The sequence below is a fragment of the Pimephales promelas genome, chromosome 4 (assembly GCF_988280905.1).
Source record: "Pimephales promelas chromosome 4, fPimPro1.hap1.1, whole genome shotgun sequence".
Classification (NCBI taxonomy): Eukaryota; Metazoa; Chordata; class Actinopteri; order Cypriniformes; family Leuciscidae; genus Pimephales; species Pimephales promelas.
The window spans coordinates 1,395,202-1,412,892 of NC_142772.1; the positions used below are offsets into that span (position 1 = coordinate 1,395,202).

At 36.9% G+C, this 17,691-nt stretch overlaps 1 protein-coding gene across 1 annotated transcript; it reads left to right on the forward strand.

The window, feature by feature from the left end:
• The first annotated feature begins 16,301 nt into the window (after positions 1–16,301).
• Positions 16,302–17,213, forward strand: LOC120471866 (myosin light chain, embryonic). Its single transcript, XM_039661786.2, has one exon. It carries the CDS (start codon positions 16,365–16,367, stop codon positions 16,974–16,976), a length of 612 nt encoding a protein of 203 aa, XP_039517720.2. The 5' UTR covers positions 16,302–16,364; the 3' UTR covers positions 16,977–17,213.
• Positions 17,214–17,691: the final 478 nt, after the last annotated feature.

Genomic DNA, 17,691 nt, shown 5'->3' on the forward strand with positions numbered 1-17,691 from the left:
ACCACCCAGAAACACCCTAGAAACTGCCTGGCAACCCCCAGAACACCATTGTAACCACCCAAAATAACTTAGAACACCCTAGCAACCCAAACAAAACAAAAAAACCCCAAAAAACCCTAGAAACACCATAGCAATCACCCAGAACACTCTAGCAACCACCCAAGACACCTTAGAACACACTAGCAACCACCCAAAATACATTAGAACACTCAAGAAACCACCCAAAATACATTAGAACTTCCTAGCAACCACCAAAAATACATTAGCAACCGCCCCAAATACATTAGAATACCCTAGCAACCACCCAAAATACCTTAGCAACCTCATAGCAACCACCCAAAACACCCTAGCAACCACACAAAATACATTAGAACACCCTAGCAACACCATAGCAACCAATTTAAACTTTAATTTAAACTTTAAAGTACTTTAAAATTCAAACTAATTTAAAATTTAAGTCCCTATTGCTCCACTATAGTGAGTTGGTATCATGACATGTAGATGCAAGGTTACTTCAACAGAATATGTCAGTTAGAGGGACCATCAAAATAAAGTGAAACCCTCCTGTTGTGTTCAGCACAAGCGTAACATCCATAGATATGAGCCCTGGGTGTTCTTGGGCATGATGTGCATGGGAATGCAACACTGCAGCGACATTAATATGCAAACATGCATTTATTAGTACGCTTAATACACCTTATTTGCATAACTAGCCTGAGCATGAAATGCGTCTCTGCAGCAGCATTGTATGTATTGTTCAAAGTATTCATAAAAAAATATCACATATGTACAGTACGTTCCCCACACCACTAATCCTACCCAAGAGGTTCACAGCGCGTATCATATGCACATAAAAACTAACTTTCATATATATATATATATATATATATATATATAAATCACGATAAATACAATGTGTGCTATAGAGACGTAAAAGTTGGCCGTTTACATTCACCAAGTGCTTACAAAATGTGCATCACAGGAATAAGATTATCTAACCCGTTCTCACTGCAATTTGTACCCAAGAGACTATTTTGTACGAATTTATTTGTTTTTTTGCTGATTTGTACGTACTTTACACGTTTCATATCAATTTGTACAAATGACCTACCCTTGATCCTGCTCCTAAACCTACACATCACTGGGGTTTAGAAAAATCGTACGAATTTCCCACCTCGTAAAATACATACGAATTGGTTGTGACTAATCACAGACTGGCACCTAAGTGCTTTTGAGGCGCCTCCTAGTGGTCTAACCCTAACCCTACCCCAGACCTAAACCTACCCATAACCGAAGCGTGTTATATTGACGCTAAAGTGTGCCATGTGCGTTGGATTTATACGAAATATCAAAAGCGTTACTATATGACGCCGGATGAGAACGCGCTGGATTTTCTGATGAAATCCTCAAAATTTAGTTCAAATCATCCACTATGATAAAAGTGTGTTTTCTCGTGTGAAAATTAAGTCTTTAGCAATCAATAATATGCATGTGTAATTATGTGCAAAGAGATAAAAGTTGGGGTTTTACTGTCACTAGATGTTCACTTCAGCAAAATGCAATGCAGTGAATTGTATGTTTGGGCAAAAATGAGCCTTGTGTGATATGCTTAGTGAAATTCATCCACTAGCATGTTCATGCCCATCCCCAAATAAAGCTTTCTGCAGACGTAGTCGAGGTTTGTAAAGTGTGACGAGAACCTCTGGGACACGATCAACTTTTAAAGATCCACTCCAGCTCAATGGCTCAATGCCATTTGTGCTTTTCTGAAATGCTCTCTCAACCCCGACAGAGCTATAAACCATGACACGAGGAAGCTTCCACTTACCAACATCCCAGAATTACATTGGCCTTCAGAGCGGACTGGATCAGGATTCAGAGATAGAGACAGAAGCTTGAAGAAGTCCGCCTCGTTTCAACCCGCTTTACCGCGTTGTAAACTGCATTATGCTTTGATTAATTTCAAATGGCTCGTCTTGCTTCAGTAGACTGTGAAATGCACTTTCATTTCTGTAATTTTTCAAATTCTATTATTCCAATCAGGATGAAGGAAAGAGACAGGAATGGCAAAAAATACAAATGAGCAGCACAATGTTCACATGCATAATTAAGAAAGTAAAGTATTAATGCAGGAAAAAAGGCTCCAATTCATCATTTACACGCTTAATTACACTGTCTGTAGATGTCCGTGAAACAGTTCAAGCTTTGCTCGATTGTTCATTATGACTCGACGACACGAGACGAGTCCTTCCGTCTGGTCCAATGTTTTTCGACATTTTCTCATTTTGAAATGAGCATGCATTTAATTCTGTATCGGTGCAATGAAATGCCATCTTCCTCTACATGGTTATGATTGTGTTTTCTTGATTGGTAAAGCTTTGTTTCCTCAGTTATAGTTAAATTGAAATGCAATCCAAGCTTTTCTTTGTGAAAGTGAGAGAGGTAATTTTCTTGCATGGATCACTGAGTTGCAGTGTACCTGGATTGTTAAGGACTCATATCGGAAATGTGTATAATAATAATGTTATTATTAGGTTATTAACTGTCTGCTGTGCCATAAGAAAGGCATATGTATTTATTAGCAAATAATATGTGTTTACACTTTAAAAAAAAGGCTGTTACAACCCTAATTTGGGTAGAACATGGACAAACCCAAATGTTGGGTTAAAAATGTACATTTTTAACCCAACATTTGGGTTAGTCCATATTGACCAAAATTTGGGTTGAAACAACCTAGCATTTTTTTTTTTTTTTATATTTAATTTATTATTATTATTATTTTTTTTATTTTCATTGGATGTATTTGGCAGACGCTTCCCTAAAGTTTAAATGGGATTGATTCCCTGCACGGGAATCAAACAATATTTTGGTATTATTTCTCTATTTTTAAAGCTACATAAATGCCTCATCGCATTATATGAAGTGAACCACTGGACATTGTACTGAAAAACACCGTACTTGAGCCTGAGATGTCTTCATATGGATAAAAATGTCTTCATTAATAAAAACTGTCTGCTTATACTGTATGTTGAGAAATAGTGTGCTAAATGGATTCACGGAAAACTCCTGGATGTCGTAATGAAAATACATTTTTTGTTGTTGTTGTGTTACATTAATGAGAATTTGGAGTATGTCAGGGAAATATGCAGGGAAATAGGCTTTTTTCTGCATTAATAACATTTTACACATAACACTTTTGAAAAATATTTGATGTACATTTAAAAGCTGTTTTATTTTACATGAAGTGGGTTGCTTCACGAGAGCTAAAATATGAGCAACCGAACGCTGCTCGCTTTATCTCAGTAACCTGCCTGCTATCAAACACTTTCACTCGGCAAATAGATGAATCGTCGCAGAATCGTGTCATTTTACAGATGATTTCTAGTTGAACGCCAGTTTACCCTGACACTGAAGAGTCTGAGGTAAAAGCACATCAGCATCTCTCAAACATCAACTGAATCAATGGCTTTAGTGAATAGAAATCCTAGAATTAGACACGAGAAATCAAACTACGAACGCCGTTCATACAGTTCAGCTCACTTGGCACGTCGTTCGTGGTTTGACTTGTCGTGACTGTTTTCTAAGATGGCTCCTGACTGTATACATGAAGTGAACTGTATTTATAAAGTATCTTCTAATTAAACGGTCTGTACACTTACAAAGTTCTCAATGCTTTGTTTTGTATGTATGGAGCCTCATTATGTTACTGTGTTAGTGTGGGGCTATTTTGAGCCTTGTTAGTGGTATTAACTAGCGATTTCTTTTTAATTAGTAAATGCCCCCATATACTAGCGTATACACTGTAAAAAATTTCTTGTCAAATTAACAGTAACTTACTGGCAACAATTATCCAGTACTTGCTGTATTTCATTTAACAGTAAAATTACCGTAACACTAACTACAGTACTGTTAAGCATACTGCAAATTAAATAACATTATTTTACTGTAATTTCTTACCATATTAAAGTACAGAATTACACTGTTAATTTTTAATAATACTGTATAGTATGAAATGTTATTGTATTTATTTTATAGTGCTACTGTGTAACCTGTAGAAAATCCGTAGAAATATTATTTTAACTGTTAATGGGAAATAGAAAAAAGAACAATTGAAGCTTTAACTGCACAAGGTTTATTGTGTATTTTCAAACACATTAGTACATTTACATAATATACATTTAAATACATTAATACAATTAAATACATTAATAATAAAAATGTAATATAATACAATAAAAATCATGCATGACAATCATGAACAATTATGCATAAATACATGCAAAAATTATCATGAACAGGTAAAATAGAAAAGATTAAAGGGGTGCTATCTGATCAATCTATTAGAAAGATAGTTCATAACAACTCATCCACCCACTCCCTGCTGGGGTAAAACAGCTTAAACTAGTCTAAGATTGTCTATTGGTTTGAGATAGACTGTCTAACTGGTCAGTTGCTGATTTTAAAGGGTTTTTGGCTGCTTTCTATCTAAGGGACCAGATTTGCAGGGCTGGGAGACACATATAAACTAGCTTTGACAAGTAAACCACCAATCCAGATGAGTATTACAAAATGACAAGTTATCCAGTGTCCTTTAAAAAAACTAAACTAAACACAAAACAACCTCATCATGCACATGTGCCATGAAAAACTTGCATTACGGTATTAATAATCATTTATATGCAGACTTATGTTCTTTTGCAATAGGAAGTTTTCTATCCAAGCTTTTATGCAATTAAACCTTAAACTGTACAACATTTATTTTCACACAACAATTCTTAACAACTTGCAGATAGACAAAATTCACAGATGGATAATAATCTGTTTAAAATGTTCTCAGTGGGTCAGTACTGGACCAAGGTATAGTAGTAGTAGTTAGATAAATAGAATAATTAGATTAGATTTACAATTCATCGGTCATCAAGATGGATAGGGGTCTTCTTAACATGCACAGCTCACACCTGTGGAAAAGGAGAACAGACAAGACAGTTAAAATACAGTACGTTTTTGTTGTTGTTGTTTTGGCTAAACAGCAAAAACAGACAAAATGATGTCTAAAGTGTAATTCACTTAATACTAAAATCTTGTTTGTTGGACTGTTGTTTAAAATCAATTGTTAAAGTATGTTCATTATGTCCTCGGTTGTATGCTGTGTAATATAATACAATGCTATACTGTTCAGTGTTGTGCATATGTTTATGCCACAAGAGGGCACTAAAGTATAGGCTATGGAGGATGCGTTTGTATTATTATTATGTTTGTCCAAGTTGATTTACCGTAGTTAAGAGGATCATATTACTGAGAGAATCTTCATTACTCTCTGTGCTGTTAGTTCGACCGTGAGACTGATATGTCAACAGCTGAAATAAATATGCCAAGAACGGCTAAAGATAACTCATCTCTATCGTCCACTCTTTTCTTTTGAATGCAACGCAAGCTGAAACATAACTCAACATCACGTGAAAACGTAGGTTAAATCTTGCTTGTGTGATACATGACTTAAAAAAAGATTGACAAGGCATGATCGTTCCCTTCAAATGAGTAGGCTACATGTCAGTTTACACATAGTTAAAAAAAAACCAAAAAAAAAAACAATGATATTATAGTCACACTTTGTATTTTGGACAAAAATACACCTGGGCGCTTTCCGTGGTCCATCAGTTATCACTGAGGTAACGTTAACGTTAAATGGCGGAACGCCAGGTCAGGATTTACACGAAAATAAGCGTGAAAAAATCAATAAGAGGAATCGGCACTTTAATTTTATAACAATAAATCCGAATCCTAACCTTGGATGTCCGATTTCAGGATACATTTATCGATTAGCAATTCCTAACCCCTGTAAGTCATAAAATAATGAACGTGCAGGCGCTTCCACCGACTTAACGTGGTAAATAACAAAATGATTAGACCATTTTGACCGTATAAGAGGTTACATATGAAATATATGTCAATAAAATCACATTTAATCAAGTAAGGCTATCAACATAAAAGAAATCCGCGTCTGACTTATACAGACGTAGAACATTCCGCGGCCACTTCTTTCTAACGTTAACGTAAGTAACTCATATGGTTTGCATAAAAATATGAATTACTAACCAGATGTATGGCGAAAACGTTGCCGACCGACAGCGACGCGATGCACGGCCTGCGTGTTCTTACAGAGGGAAGGGAACTGAAGAGTTCTTCATAAAATGGCAGCTTGTTGTGGTTATTTTTCGCGGTCATTTCGTACTAATGTATTTGAATTTACAGTAATATCCCAAATGGCTACATTGAAGAGTAGCCTATCATATACATATTATATTAAAATGTCTAGAATATATTAAATTGAATATAGAAATCGTGGTCAGCTATTCTAAATAACTTTAAAGTTACTAGCTAGAATCCGTTTGCATACACATTATAAGAATTATTACTTATCAGATGAAGAAGTTGCAGGTCGGCAGAAAAGACAGCAGCACCACTGACACGACAGAGAAACTCTTCCAAAGTCAAATATGCTCTCATGCACACCCCACTGACATAAATTATGTCATAAATTATGACTGTTAATGGTCAACCAGTGCTACATTTTTATTTTAAATGTAAGAATAACATTAGTAGGCTAGCAATTTTACCCGTGGAACTGTGTGTGGTGTTTTTCGCGGTCAATTGCACTGCTGTATTTAGATTAACAGTAACTGATAATTTCCCAGAATGCATTGCAATTCTACAGTAACATACTGTCAACTGTGTGCACAGTACATAACTGTTGAAAAAACAATTTAATACTGTGAAAACAACTAAATCTACTGTAACTTACTGTACATAGATTATACAGTAAGAAACTGTTGAGAAAAACAGTATAATCCTGTGAAAACAACAGAAATCATTTACAGTGTACGCTAAACAGTTTTTAGAGATAAAACTCTTTACATTCGGTTATCATGAAAACAAATCTCATATATATATATATATATATATATATATATATATATTCAGTTTTCTTAAACTTCTCTAAATATTTAATGTCTTGATGGTGTGATTCACCCCAGAGGTCTTTGTTAGAAAATGAAGTGAACTAATGTTCTCAGTAGATTAAGTGTCTGCAATCATGCTGTGCAACTTTCCACATTAAAATTAACAGGACGCTGCTGTCAGAGTTACATTAATAAATGCTAACTCCAATAACTTTTTTCGTTGCTCAGCTCCTTTTAAAATGGTGAACCTTCTCCAGTAACATGCTACGTTATCCCACGAGAAGCCATGTAGCCCAACACAACATCACACCGCTGGGTTTTGTCACATTGTATTGCATTGTACTTGAAATTAAGAAACCGAGGCGATAATCAAACTCTCCTGAAATAGCCTCTGTCCCATTTAAAGTGTTAGAAAGTCTGATTCATTTGAGTGCATTCAGGGTAAATGTGTTTATTTAAGTTTATATAATGGGTGTCTGTATCATTTCATAAATGCTGGAAAAACAAATCATGACACACAATGTATTTTAAGCCTCATGTAGGATGATATATTGAGAATATGGAGCTAAAAAACAAGTTAAAAATAAGTCGCTGATATACATGGCCAGAAAGTAAGATGCAATTCTTATGCTTGTAATGCAAATAAATGAGATCTTTTTAACAATAAAGAATACTTGCATATCTGCCAATAATATGTGTTAGTAATGCTGTTTTGATTAAAGCTCTATAGTTTTAAAATATATCATAAAAAGCAATACAATGATGATTAAGAGATGAACAAATAAACCTTCCTCAAACGCCTAATGATTATATTTGATATTCACAATAATAATAAAACTATAGGCATTTGGGTAATAATGAAGTAAAGCAAAGCAGCTTTAGTTGTAAAATGTTCATCTTAAAGCATTACTAAAAATATCAAAGTTATTCTTTAGTTTACTTGATAAAATCAGCCCCGATTTGACAGCAGAAAGACACATGAACTCGAGCTGAACACTGTAAAAAAATATTGATGGTTTCACTTAAAAAAGTAAGTAACGTGGTTGCCTTAAAATTTTAAGTTCATTGAACTGGAAAAAGTGAGTTAATACAATGAAGGAGAATGATTTAATCATCCGAAACTCAAAATTATATGTTATCTGATCTAAATAAATGATTTAAGTTGATTTTACAAAAGACAAAAATGTTGTGATTACTGTAAAAAAAAATATTGTTGGTTTAACTTAAAAAAGTAAGTAACCTGGGTTGTCTTAAAATTTAAGTTGATTGAACTGGAAAAAGTGAGTTAATACAATGAAGGATATTAATTTAATAATCAGAAACTCAAAATAATAAGTTATTTCAACTAAATAAATTATTATAAAGTTGATTTGACAAAAGAAAATATGTTGTGATAACAAATCTTGAAAATATTTTTTTACAGTGGTTTAGACAATTATACTAAAGGACTTTTACTTGCTAAAAAGTCTAAACTATCAGTAAGACGACAGAAGGACTGTGACAGGTATTTCACCATACAGATGATTTAAAGACTTTAGAAATGTGTGTATTAAATATGAAACTTATCTCTAAACTAATGTATTACTAATCTACAGTACACATTTGAAGTGGATCAAAGAAGTTCATCAAAGTTGTCCTAAGATAAGAACAGGTATTATCCAAAATTCAGGTATAACTTTTTTTTGATGTACTTCAAATATTGACCACTGAATAAATATTGTGTGTGACAGGGTTTTCAGCATGCGGGAAAGGCTTTAGAAATGTGTGTATAACATGTAATACAGCAGGCTTTATAGGGTTAAACAGCTTTAGTGTTGGAAACCACACTGAGTTCTTGTATCTTGACAAACTCAAAGTATCTTCTCTGTGAGTGTTTCCAGCACAGGGGTTTTGTGTGGGCCAGCTGTCAGCGGTCCGGCCCCATCTCGTGTGTGTGTGTGTGTGTGTGTGTGTGTGTGTGTCTTGGGATCAGCTGCTCTTTTATTAGAGCTCCTCGGCGTCCTACTGAAATGTCAGCATGGACATCAGTGATGTTCTTCTGCACTGAGATCTCCTGAGCCCTCAGCTGCTCTCCACACACATCTCAGACCCAGAGCCTGCCAGGGACTCACACACACACACACACACACACACACACATATATAACCTTATATCTGGGCTTAAGAGCTATGTGTCAGAATGAACAAAACACTCACATATAACTGTGCAAACTGTGGAAACTCGAAACTCTGAGAGAGTGAGTGAGTGAGCGAGTTTGTGAGTGAGTGACTTACTGAGTGAACGAGTGAGTGACTGACTGACTTATTGAGTGAGTGAGTGAGTGAGTGAGTGACTTACTGAGTGAGTGAATGAATGAATGAGTGAGTGTGTGTGTGTGTGTGTGAGAGTGAGTGAGTTACTGACTGACTTACTGAGTGAGTGAGTGAGTGAGTGACTGACTGACTTACTGAGTGAGTGAATGAATGAGTGAGTGAGTGAGTGAGTGTGTGTGTGTGTGTGTGTGTGTGTGTGAGAGTGAGTGAGTTACTGACTGACTTACTGAGTGAGTGAGTGAGTGAGTGAGTGATTGAGTGAGTGATTGACTTACTGACTTACTGAGTGAGTGAATGAATGAGTGAGTGAGTGAGTGTGTGTGTGTGTGTGAGAGTGAGTGAGTTACTGACTGACTTACTGAGTGAGTGAGTGAGTGAGTGAGTGATTGAGTGATTGAGTGAGTGATTGACTTACTGACTTACTGAGTGAGTGAATGAGTGAGTGAGTGATTGACTTACTGACTTAGTGAGTGAGTGAGTGAGTGAGTGAGTGATTGCCTTACTGACTTACTGAGTGAGTGAGTGAGTGAGTGAGTGAGTGAGTGATTGACTTACTGACTTACTGAGTGAGTGAATGAGTGAGTGAGTGATTGACTTACTGACTTACTGAGTGAGTGAGTGAGTGAGTGAGTGAGTGAGTGAGTGACTGTCTGATTTAATGACTGAGTGAGTGATTGACTTACTGACTTACTGAGTGAGTGAGTGAGTGAGTGAGTGACTGATTTACTGAATGAGTGAGTGATTGACTTACTGACTTACTGAGTGAATGAGTGAATGAGTGAGTTATTGACTGACTGACTTACTGAGTGATTGACTTACTGACTTACTGAGTGAGTGAGTGAGTGAGTGAGTGAGTGAGTGAATGACTTACTGAGTGAGTGAGTGAGTGACTGTCTGACTTAGTGAGTGAGTGAGTGATTGATTTACTGACTTACTGAGTGAGTGAGTGAGTGACTGACTGACTTACTGAGTGAGTGAGTAAGTGAGTGAGTGAGTTTCTGTTTCTGTTTAGTTGCTGATTTCCTAGTTCCCAATTTAGTCTCTTAGGTTGTTAATTAGTTCATCACACCTTTTTCTGTTCTCCCTGATTACTCCACATGGATATACGCCGTGAGTTGTCCTTTCTTCATCGTATGGTGTTATACAGGTATTTTGCGTTATCAGTTTCTCCAATGATCTCCTGAGCTTTCCGTTTTGGATTTTTCCGTTTGTGGTGTGCATCATTATATCCACTGATTCTTGACTCCCGAAGTCTGTCTTTACCGAAACAATTCAAAGGAACTTACGACCATAATTCGCTAACAAGGCTTATGGGAAATGGAAACAAACTTGGTGGAAAGCTAAAAAGAACAAAAAAAACATTTTCCCTGTGTTCTCTAGCTTTTGTTATGCATTTAAAATAAATACATTAAAGAGCCTTTAAGTGTTTCATGCGCATGAAAATCTTGAAGCAAAGTTGAATAGAGTCTGATATGAACTTTTTGTTAAGAAGAAGTTGACAACACACAATTTGCTTCAAAGAGCTCAAGTTTAAAAACTAGTAATTATACTGATAATACTGTAAACTTACTTCATTAGAATCCACTGAAAATGTATATCTCTAAAACTACAAAAACCTAATGTGTAATAGTGAATCAATTTAAGAAAAAAAAACTTAAACTAAAATCTTTGTGGAATATGACATCATTCATTAAGCCCCAATTGGCCCTCTTTGGACAAAGGTATTCGGTGGGCCAAAAGACCCCGACCGTTGGCCCGAGGAAGCCCCGACGATGCCCCGATCAAGCCCCGGAAGATAATGATAGCCAAGCAGCTGACTAGATTTCCACACAGTGGACTTGTGTCTCCATTAACTCACACTCAACATTCACACAAAGCCACAATTTAACCAGCATAGACAAGCTGTCGAGCCACGTCGCCTCGGCTGACCTCTAAGATAACATCACGCTCTTAACCCTTGAGCTCAGATATCCTGTTTCTCTGGGTAAGAGATTGAGACAGACCAGTGTGATCAATAAAAGCGGAGGTAAATGGATAACGCAATTATGCGAGACAGCGGTTTGACTGCCTCCGTCAGAAATGATGAATTGCATGGTGTGCTAAAAACGATAGTCGCCGCAATAGATTAGCACTTCAAATCAGTCTCATCCTCATACCCTCGCTCTCACAGATGAAATAGATCAGGTTCATTAATTCATCATTTGCCAATTGGATTACGGAGAAGCGAATGTATAAGGAGAAAGCAGAGGTCATGACCTTGTGACCATTATTATAATGCGTAGTCCATCAATAGAGATGGAGGCACTGTTATAGGCGAGAGCATGAAGGGTCGGAGGTCATTGATCTAGGGCATTCCTGTCGAAAGGTCGTATTGATTTGACAAAATCCATAAAAACACCAAAATTTACACAGACATGCACAACGGTATCGATGCCAGGGTTCCTCGAATGCGGTGCAACAGTGTATTGAGTTCGAAATGAAATGGAGACCTGCATAATCTCAGACACTATGTTAAGACTGTGCTTAAAGTTCCCCTATAGTCAATCGTTTGATTCCTTAAAACTGACCCTTGATCACCAAAATTACATTTAACGTTTTTTTTTCATGGCTTTCATGGCTTAAATTCCGCTTAGAATGTAACTTGACACCCTTGCCTCATTTAGTATACGTGGTACTATGAATATGCAAATAAGCCCCACCTCCACACACTAACTCAGCTCAGAGATCCACTGGTTGACGATCACATGTTGATCAGGGGTGCGTTTCCCGAAAGCATCGTTCGCCAACTATGGTCGCAAGTTCCAATAGAGTTCAATGGAAATTGCGACCAACTTGTGATCATAGTTGGCTAACGATGCTTTCGGGAAACGCACCCCTGATTGGTTACAAGGTAGTTGTTCTAATTAGTTCTAATTAGACCAATCTACCATGTTATGTAACTGACTTAAAGTTATTTAAAAGTTACGTTTTAATGTTACGACTTAAAGTTACGTTTTAATGCAAAACGTTAAATGACTACCTTTTAGTCTAAGCTGTTTATGCCACCCGACACTGTTTTTGCAAATCCACTGCAATAAAATGGGAATTTTAATGTGACAAACAACGGTTAGTTCACCTAAAATGAAAATTGTGTCATCATTTACTCAGCCTCTTGTCATTCCAAACACACAAGACTTTCGTTAATCTTTGGAAACACAAATAAAGACATTGCTAATGGAGTCTGAGAGATTACTGTCCCGCCATTCAAAGTCTATCTATATATATATATATAATCATGAAGACTGCAGAAAGCCTCACACATGTATACTTTTATTTTTGTGTGTGTGTTTGTGTGTCATCTTGACACACCACTTTATGTATTTTGATCTTGTTATTTGACGACTTTCGAGTTGGATAATTTCTTCATTTGTGACAAGAGAAAACATCAAAACCTGCCAAATCATAATGACATTATGACATTAAGCATGTATGTAAGGATGGACATTATCACTACAATTGTATATGATATATGCAACTTTGTCTCATGCTAACTAACAAAAAAAAAATATATATATATATATATATATATATTTTTTTTTTTTTTTTTTTTTTGGGAAAATCCAGTGAATTTAAGCAATGTTCAATTGGTTAAAATGTATGAGATTAAAATAAACGATTTTTTGATGATATATAAACTCATTATTGTGTTTTTAGAACACATTCGCTGTTATATTACAGAAATCTGACCAGTTTTACCGACATATGTGATGATTACTCATCACTTTAATTGTATTAGTTTATTAAAAGTGTGCAATCCAAATGAATGGAAGTTTTGTATGCAATTCATATACATAAATCTTTTGGAGTTAAACTCTAAGTTCAATTTGAATGCAATTGCACACCAAACATATACATATCCGATCAGTACAAAAAGTATTTGTGAAGTAAGCTAAAGGCAACAGTGATTGTGTAATGGGAGAGCTTCATGTCTTGTATGTTTGTCCACCAGTTATCAGGTGTGATTAAACAGATCAGATATCGCATCCAACACAAAGAGTTTCCAAAAGAAAACTTCAATATATTTGCGTGGCATGTGAGTTGATTAGAAAGATTTCCTCCTCACAGCACATTTTCCCTTTCATTGCTCTCCGCCGAAGACGAGCTCCACTGCACATTGATTAACCTTCGCCCAATGAAGAGAAGATTCAGGACACCCGGTGGCTCTCGATGCATTTCCATCAAGCTTTGTCATCTCATTCTAGAGGCACGCTGAATCATTTCCATGTGAACAAAGAAGTGCAAATAAATATTTATGAAGCCTTTAAGTTGAAGAGCACAGGGGAGAGTCTACCCGGTTACATAACACACGTTTGCCCGCTATCAGCACTCTCGCTGTTGTCATTGTTGTACATCTGAATGCGGTTTTGCATTTTGATGAAAGCTGAGGTGTGCCGGCATTATCTGATATTAGAGGTGACTTTGTTGAGAAGAATATAGATGAACAGGTGCTGGATGCTCTTAAAAAAGTGTTGCAGGTCCATCATTATTTGCACCCATCTTCATGTTGTTGCTTATTATCATCATTTTTTTTTATGGAACATAAAAGGAAGAAAATGCATGCAGCTCTTTTCCATGCAACAACAGATGACTGATGCAATATGTAAGGTGCATGAGTCACAAAGACTTAAAAAAGAAGGATTTTTGGATGAACCATCCCTTTAATATGCAGTGCTGCTCTTTTAAGCAATCTATTCAATGTGGTTTTACGGTAGAATATTTTGGTATTTAAACGTGATGCTCCATCTTTCTAAATATGCTCATATTTCTTAAGAAAATGCACTGGAAGGATTTTCACACTCTCATGTCGCACGGTGTTCGGTGGCATATTCATCTGTACGCTTTGAAATGTGCCTTCAAGGAAAACGTAAATATCTGTAGCAATGAATCTGATTTCGACTCGCCTTCGAGACATCCATCTGGCCTCTGCACTCCGTCATGCTTTCATATTGAAACGTATTTGATTGCATGCAGTGTTTGCTCAGAGGACAGATCTCATCTGAACAGCTCTTGAGTCGAGTGATTTAACTGGTGGGTCACACACTGTCCGTGTCACCCAACAAATGTGCAATGTCAGTATCACCTGCAAACACAGAGGATAGCTGTGGATAATGTTTTTATTAACACAAATAGCTGTGCAATAATATACATTTGAACATATCCTATCCTTGTGATTTTACAGTAAAAGACTGTAAAAATGCTACAGTAAAAAACTGTTAATTGGTTAACAGAACCTTTCCTTACTATAAATAACTTTGATAGATCTTATGGTAAATTTCATGTAATTTTACTGTAAAATACTGTTAAATGAACAACTCATCGTATAATTTACAGTGAAAAAACGTAAATTGACATTCCCACAATTCCCTGCGTGACACTCCACACTTGATGTATTTTTGCTGAAATAACTTGTTTCTTCATAGTTTGCTTAGTCTTTTATCTAATCAGTTAGGTACATTAGGGTTTTATGTGACATTTAATATTGTTAAATTAATGTTTATTGCCTTTTTAAAATTTCATGTGTGTTACCATGATGGTGTTTAATGTTTGAGTGAATGAGACTGTGCCGCTTCTATATATTAATATTACGTTTCGTGTGAAAGATCTACATGTGATGAGCTTGCATTCATCATGTGACACTCATTACTGCTGTGATTGATGGATGTCAGTATATAACAATTGTATAAAACCGATATTAACACTTCAAATGGTCGATAATTTAACAGTATATCAGATAATTGAATACAGTTTATTTCCGTAAATTTTAAGTTAAGCCTGTAAAACCTTATACCGTAAATTCTTGCTACCGTATTTTATACGGTAAATTTCTAGCAACCGCACAGCTGCCGGTATTTTACCGTAAATTGAACACATTTTTTTTACAGTGTATATATTTCATATTTTCATATTTATTTGCATGCATAGTACACTCATGTTGACGGCTTGATTGTTTATATAATGTAAAAATGTGAACTATATTATCTGCTAAATGCTACTATAAGGAATGCAAATATAAACAACGGAAAAACTAATCCTGCATAAAAACGGTAAATCCTGGCAGCTGTGGTTACCAGCATCATACTGTAAATTTACGGTGTGTTACTGCTTTTGAAACAGCTAAATATTGTATTGTCAGCTACAGTATTAAACTTTACTTTAACAGATATATGCTCTAACAAAAAAAAACGGTAACACACCGTATAGTTACGGTATGGTGAAAAAGACGTCCTATTAAGTATATTAAAAATGCATTACATTATATTTGTATTGTACTAAAAACATATTTAAATACATTTTAATACACTTAATTGTATGTCTTTTTCACCTGGGTGATGCTGGCATCCACAGCTTTTTTACAGGATTATTTTTTAACTGCTTTGAAACAATAAGCATTGCGGGATTGACTTGATTGTCACATTTGATACTGTAAGTGGACTGATGACGACAAACTAAATTAGTAAGGACATCTGCTGCGTGTAAACCCTCAGATGGCCAAACCAAACACATTCCTCTATAAATCTCAGGCCTTAAACAGCTTGTTGTTAAAGTCCAGCTGTCAAACACTCGCTCAAAATACTGACTGTGTTTTAATTTGGCCTAGAATTGATCCTCGGATTAAATAAGACACAGGTAACAATATGCTATGGAATTATTAAAGTAAAGGAGCATAGACCGACAGTGATAATATCTACATATGTGAACGTATTCTGACACACATCCGATGTTTGATCAGGGACAGGTTCAGTATTGAGAATGCTTGGATGGTTGGTTGTTAATGCAAGCATTGCTCATGAATGAGTTGTTCACTAAACCCAGGGCTTTAATAGGAGTCTCTCTGTCACTACCAGTGGCAGCTGGGAACAATAGCTCATTGTTGACGCCCAGGTCTATTTCGGATTTCTTCCTTTTATAGTGTGTTATAGGACCTGCCCGTCTGGCTGATTTCTCCTCCCTGGGGTCAAATGATATAAAAGCTTTAACCGACAATCTGCCCTGAGCTGCTCCCTGCCATCCATTCTGCTGTTTCTGACTCCAGGAGACTCCTCACATCAGCAACATGGCTCCCAAGAAAGTCGAGCCCAAGAAGCCAGAACCCAAGAAGGCTGAGCCCAAGAAAGAAGCCGCCCCGGCTCCGACGGCCCCCAAACCGGCTCCTCCGCCAGAGCCCGAAGTTCCCGTCGAACCCGCATTCGATCCCAAGTCCATCACGCTGGAGTACAGCGCGGACCAGATCGAAGAGTTCAAAGAGGCGTTCCAGCTGTTCGACCGCACGCCGAAAGGTGAAATGAAGATTACGTACGCCCAGTGCGGGGACGTGATGCGAGCCCTGGGGCAGAACCCGACCAACGCAGATGTGCTGAAGGTCCTGGGAAAGCCCAGACCGGAGGAAATGAACGCCAAGCTGGTGGACTTTGAGACCTTCTTGCCGATGCTGCAGCACATCTCCCGCTCCAAGGAGCAGGGCAACTTTGAGGATTTTGTGGAAGGACTGAGAGTTTTTGACAAGGAGGGCAACGGGACCATCATGGGGGCCGAGCTTCGACACGTCCTGGCCACGCTGGGAGAGCGGATGACCGAGGACGAGGTGGATCGACTGATGGCCGGGCAAGAAGACGCCAACGGCTGCATCAATTATTCTTCATTTGTCAAACACATCCTGTCAGGTTGAACTGGATTGGACAGTGTGGGTAAAATAAGAAAACTATTTATCATTTCATTGGCCTGAAATGTGTCAATCAAATTGTTTGAATAATAGCATTTAAAATGTCAAACAAACACTCTCTTTGCCTACAGGACTTTTTTTTTTTGACTCATTTGAATATGATGGCATATGTCAACAATAAAAACAAACAGATTGGCATGGATTTTAATTTGTTTATTTGTATAAAGGCGGCACAATATTGTCTACGTTGTGCAATCGGGTTGGATGCAGTCCAGCTAAAAAAAAGGTGATTTATACTGTATTCCAAGTCTTCTGAAGCAATGGTTTCAATGCATCCTCATCATCATTCTCGCTTTTGCCAATGCCTAGACATCCAACGCACATAGCACCCTTTAGCATCAATACACGCTTCGGTTATGGGTGCACTCTTAGAAGAAATGGTTCCATCCCCCGCTTCATATATGGAACTCCAAAATGGTTCTATATAGAACCATTTTTTTTTTTGGTGAAAGGTTCTATTGGCAATGTATGGAACCCCAGGGTTCTATATAAAACCCAGAGGAACCCTTTTTTTAAGAGTGTATAGAACCTTTTAGGGGTTCCAAATACGTAGCACTGATAGAACCTTTTAAGGTTCAATATAGAACCTTTTCTGCTAAGAGTGTAGGTTTAGGTCTGGTTTAGGGTTAGACCACTAGGAGGCGCCTTCTGGCCCATATAT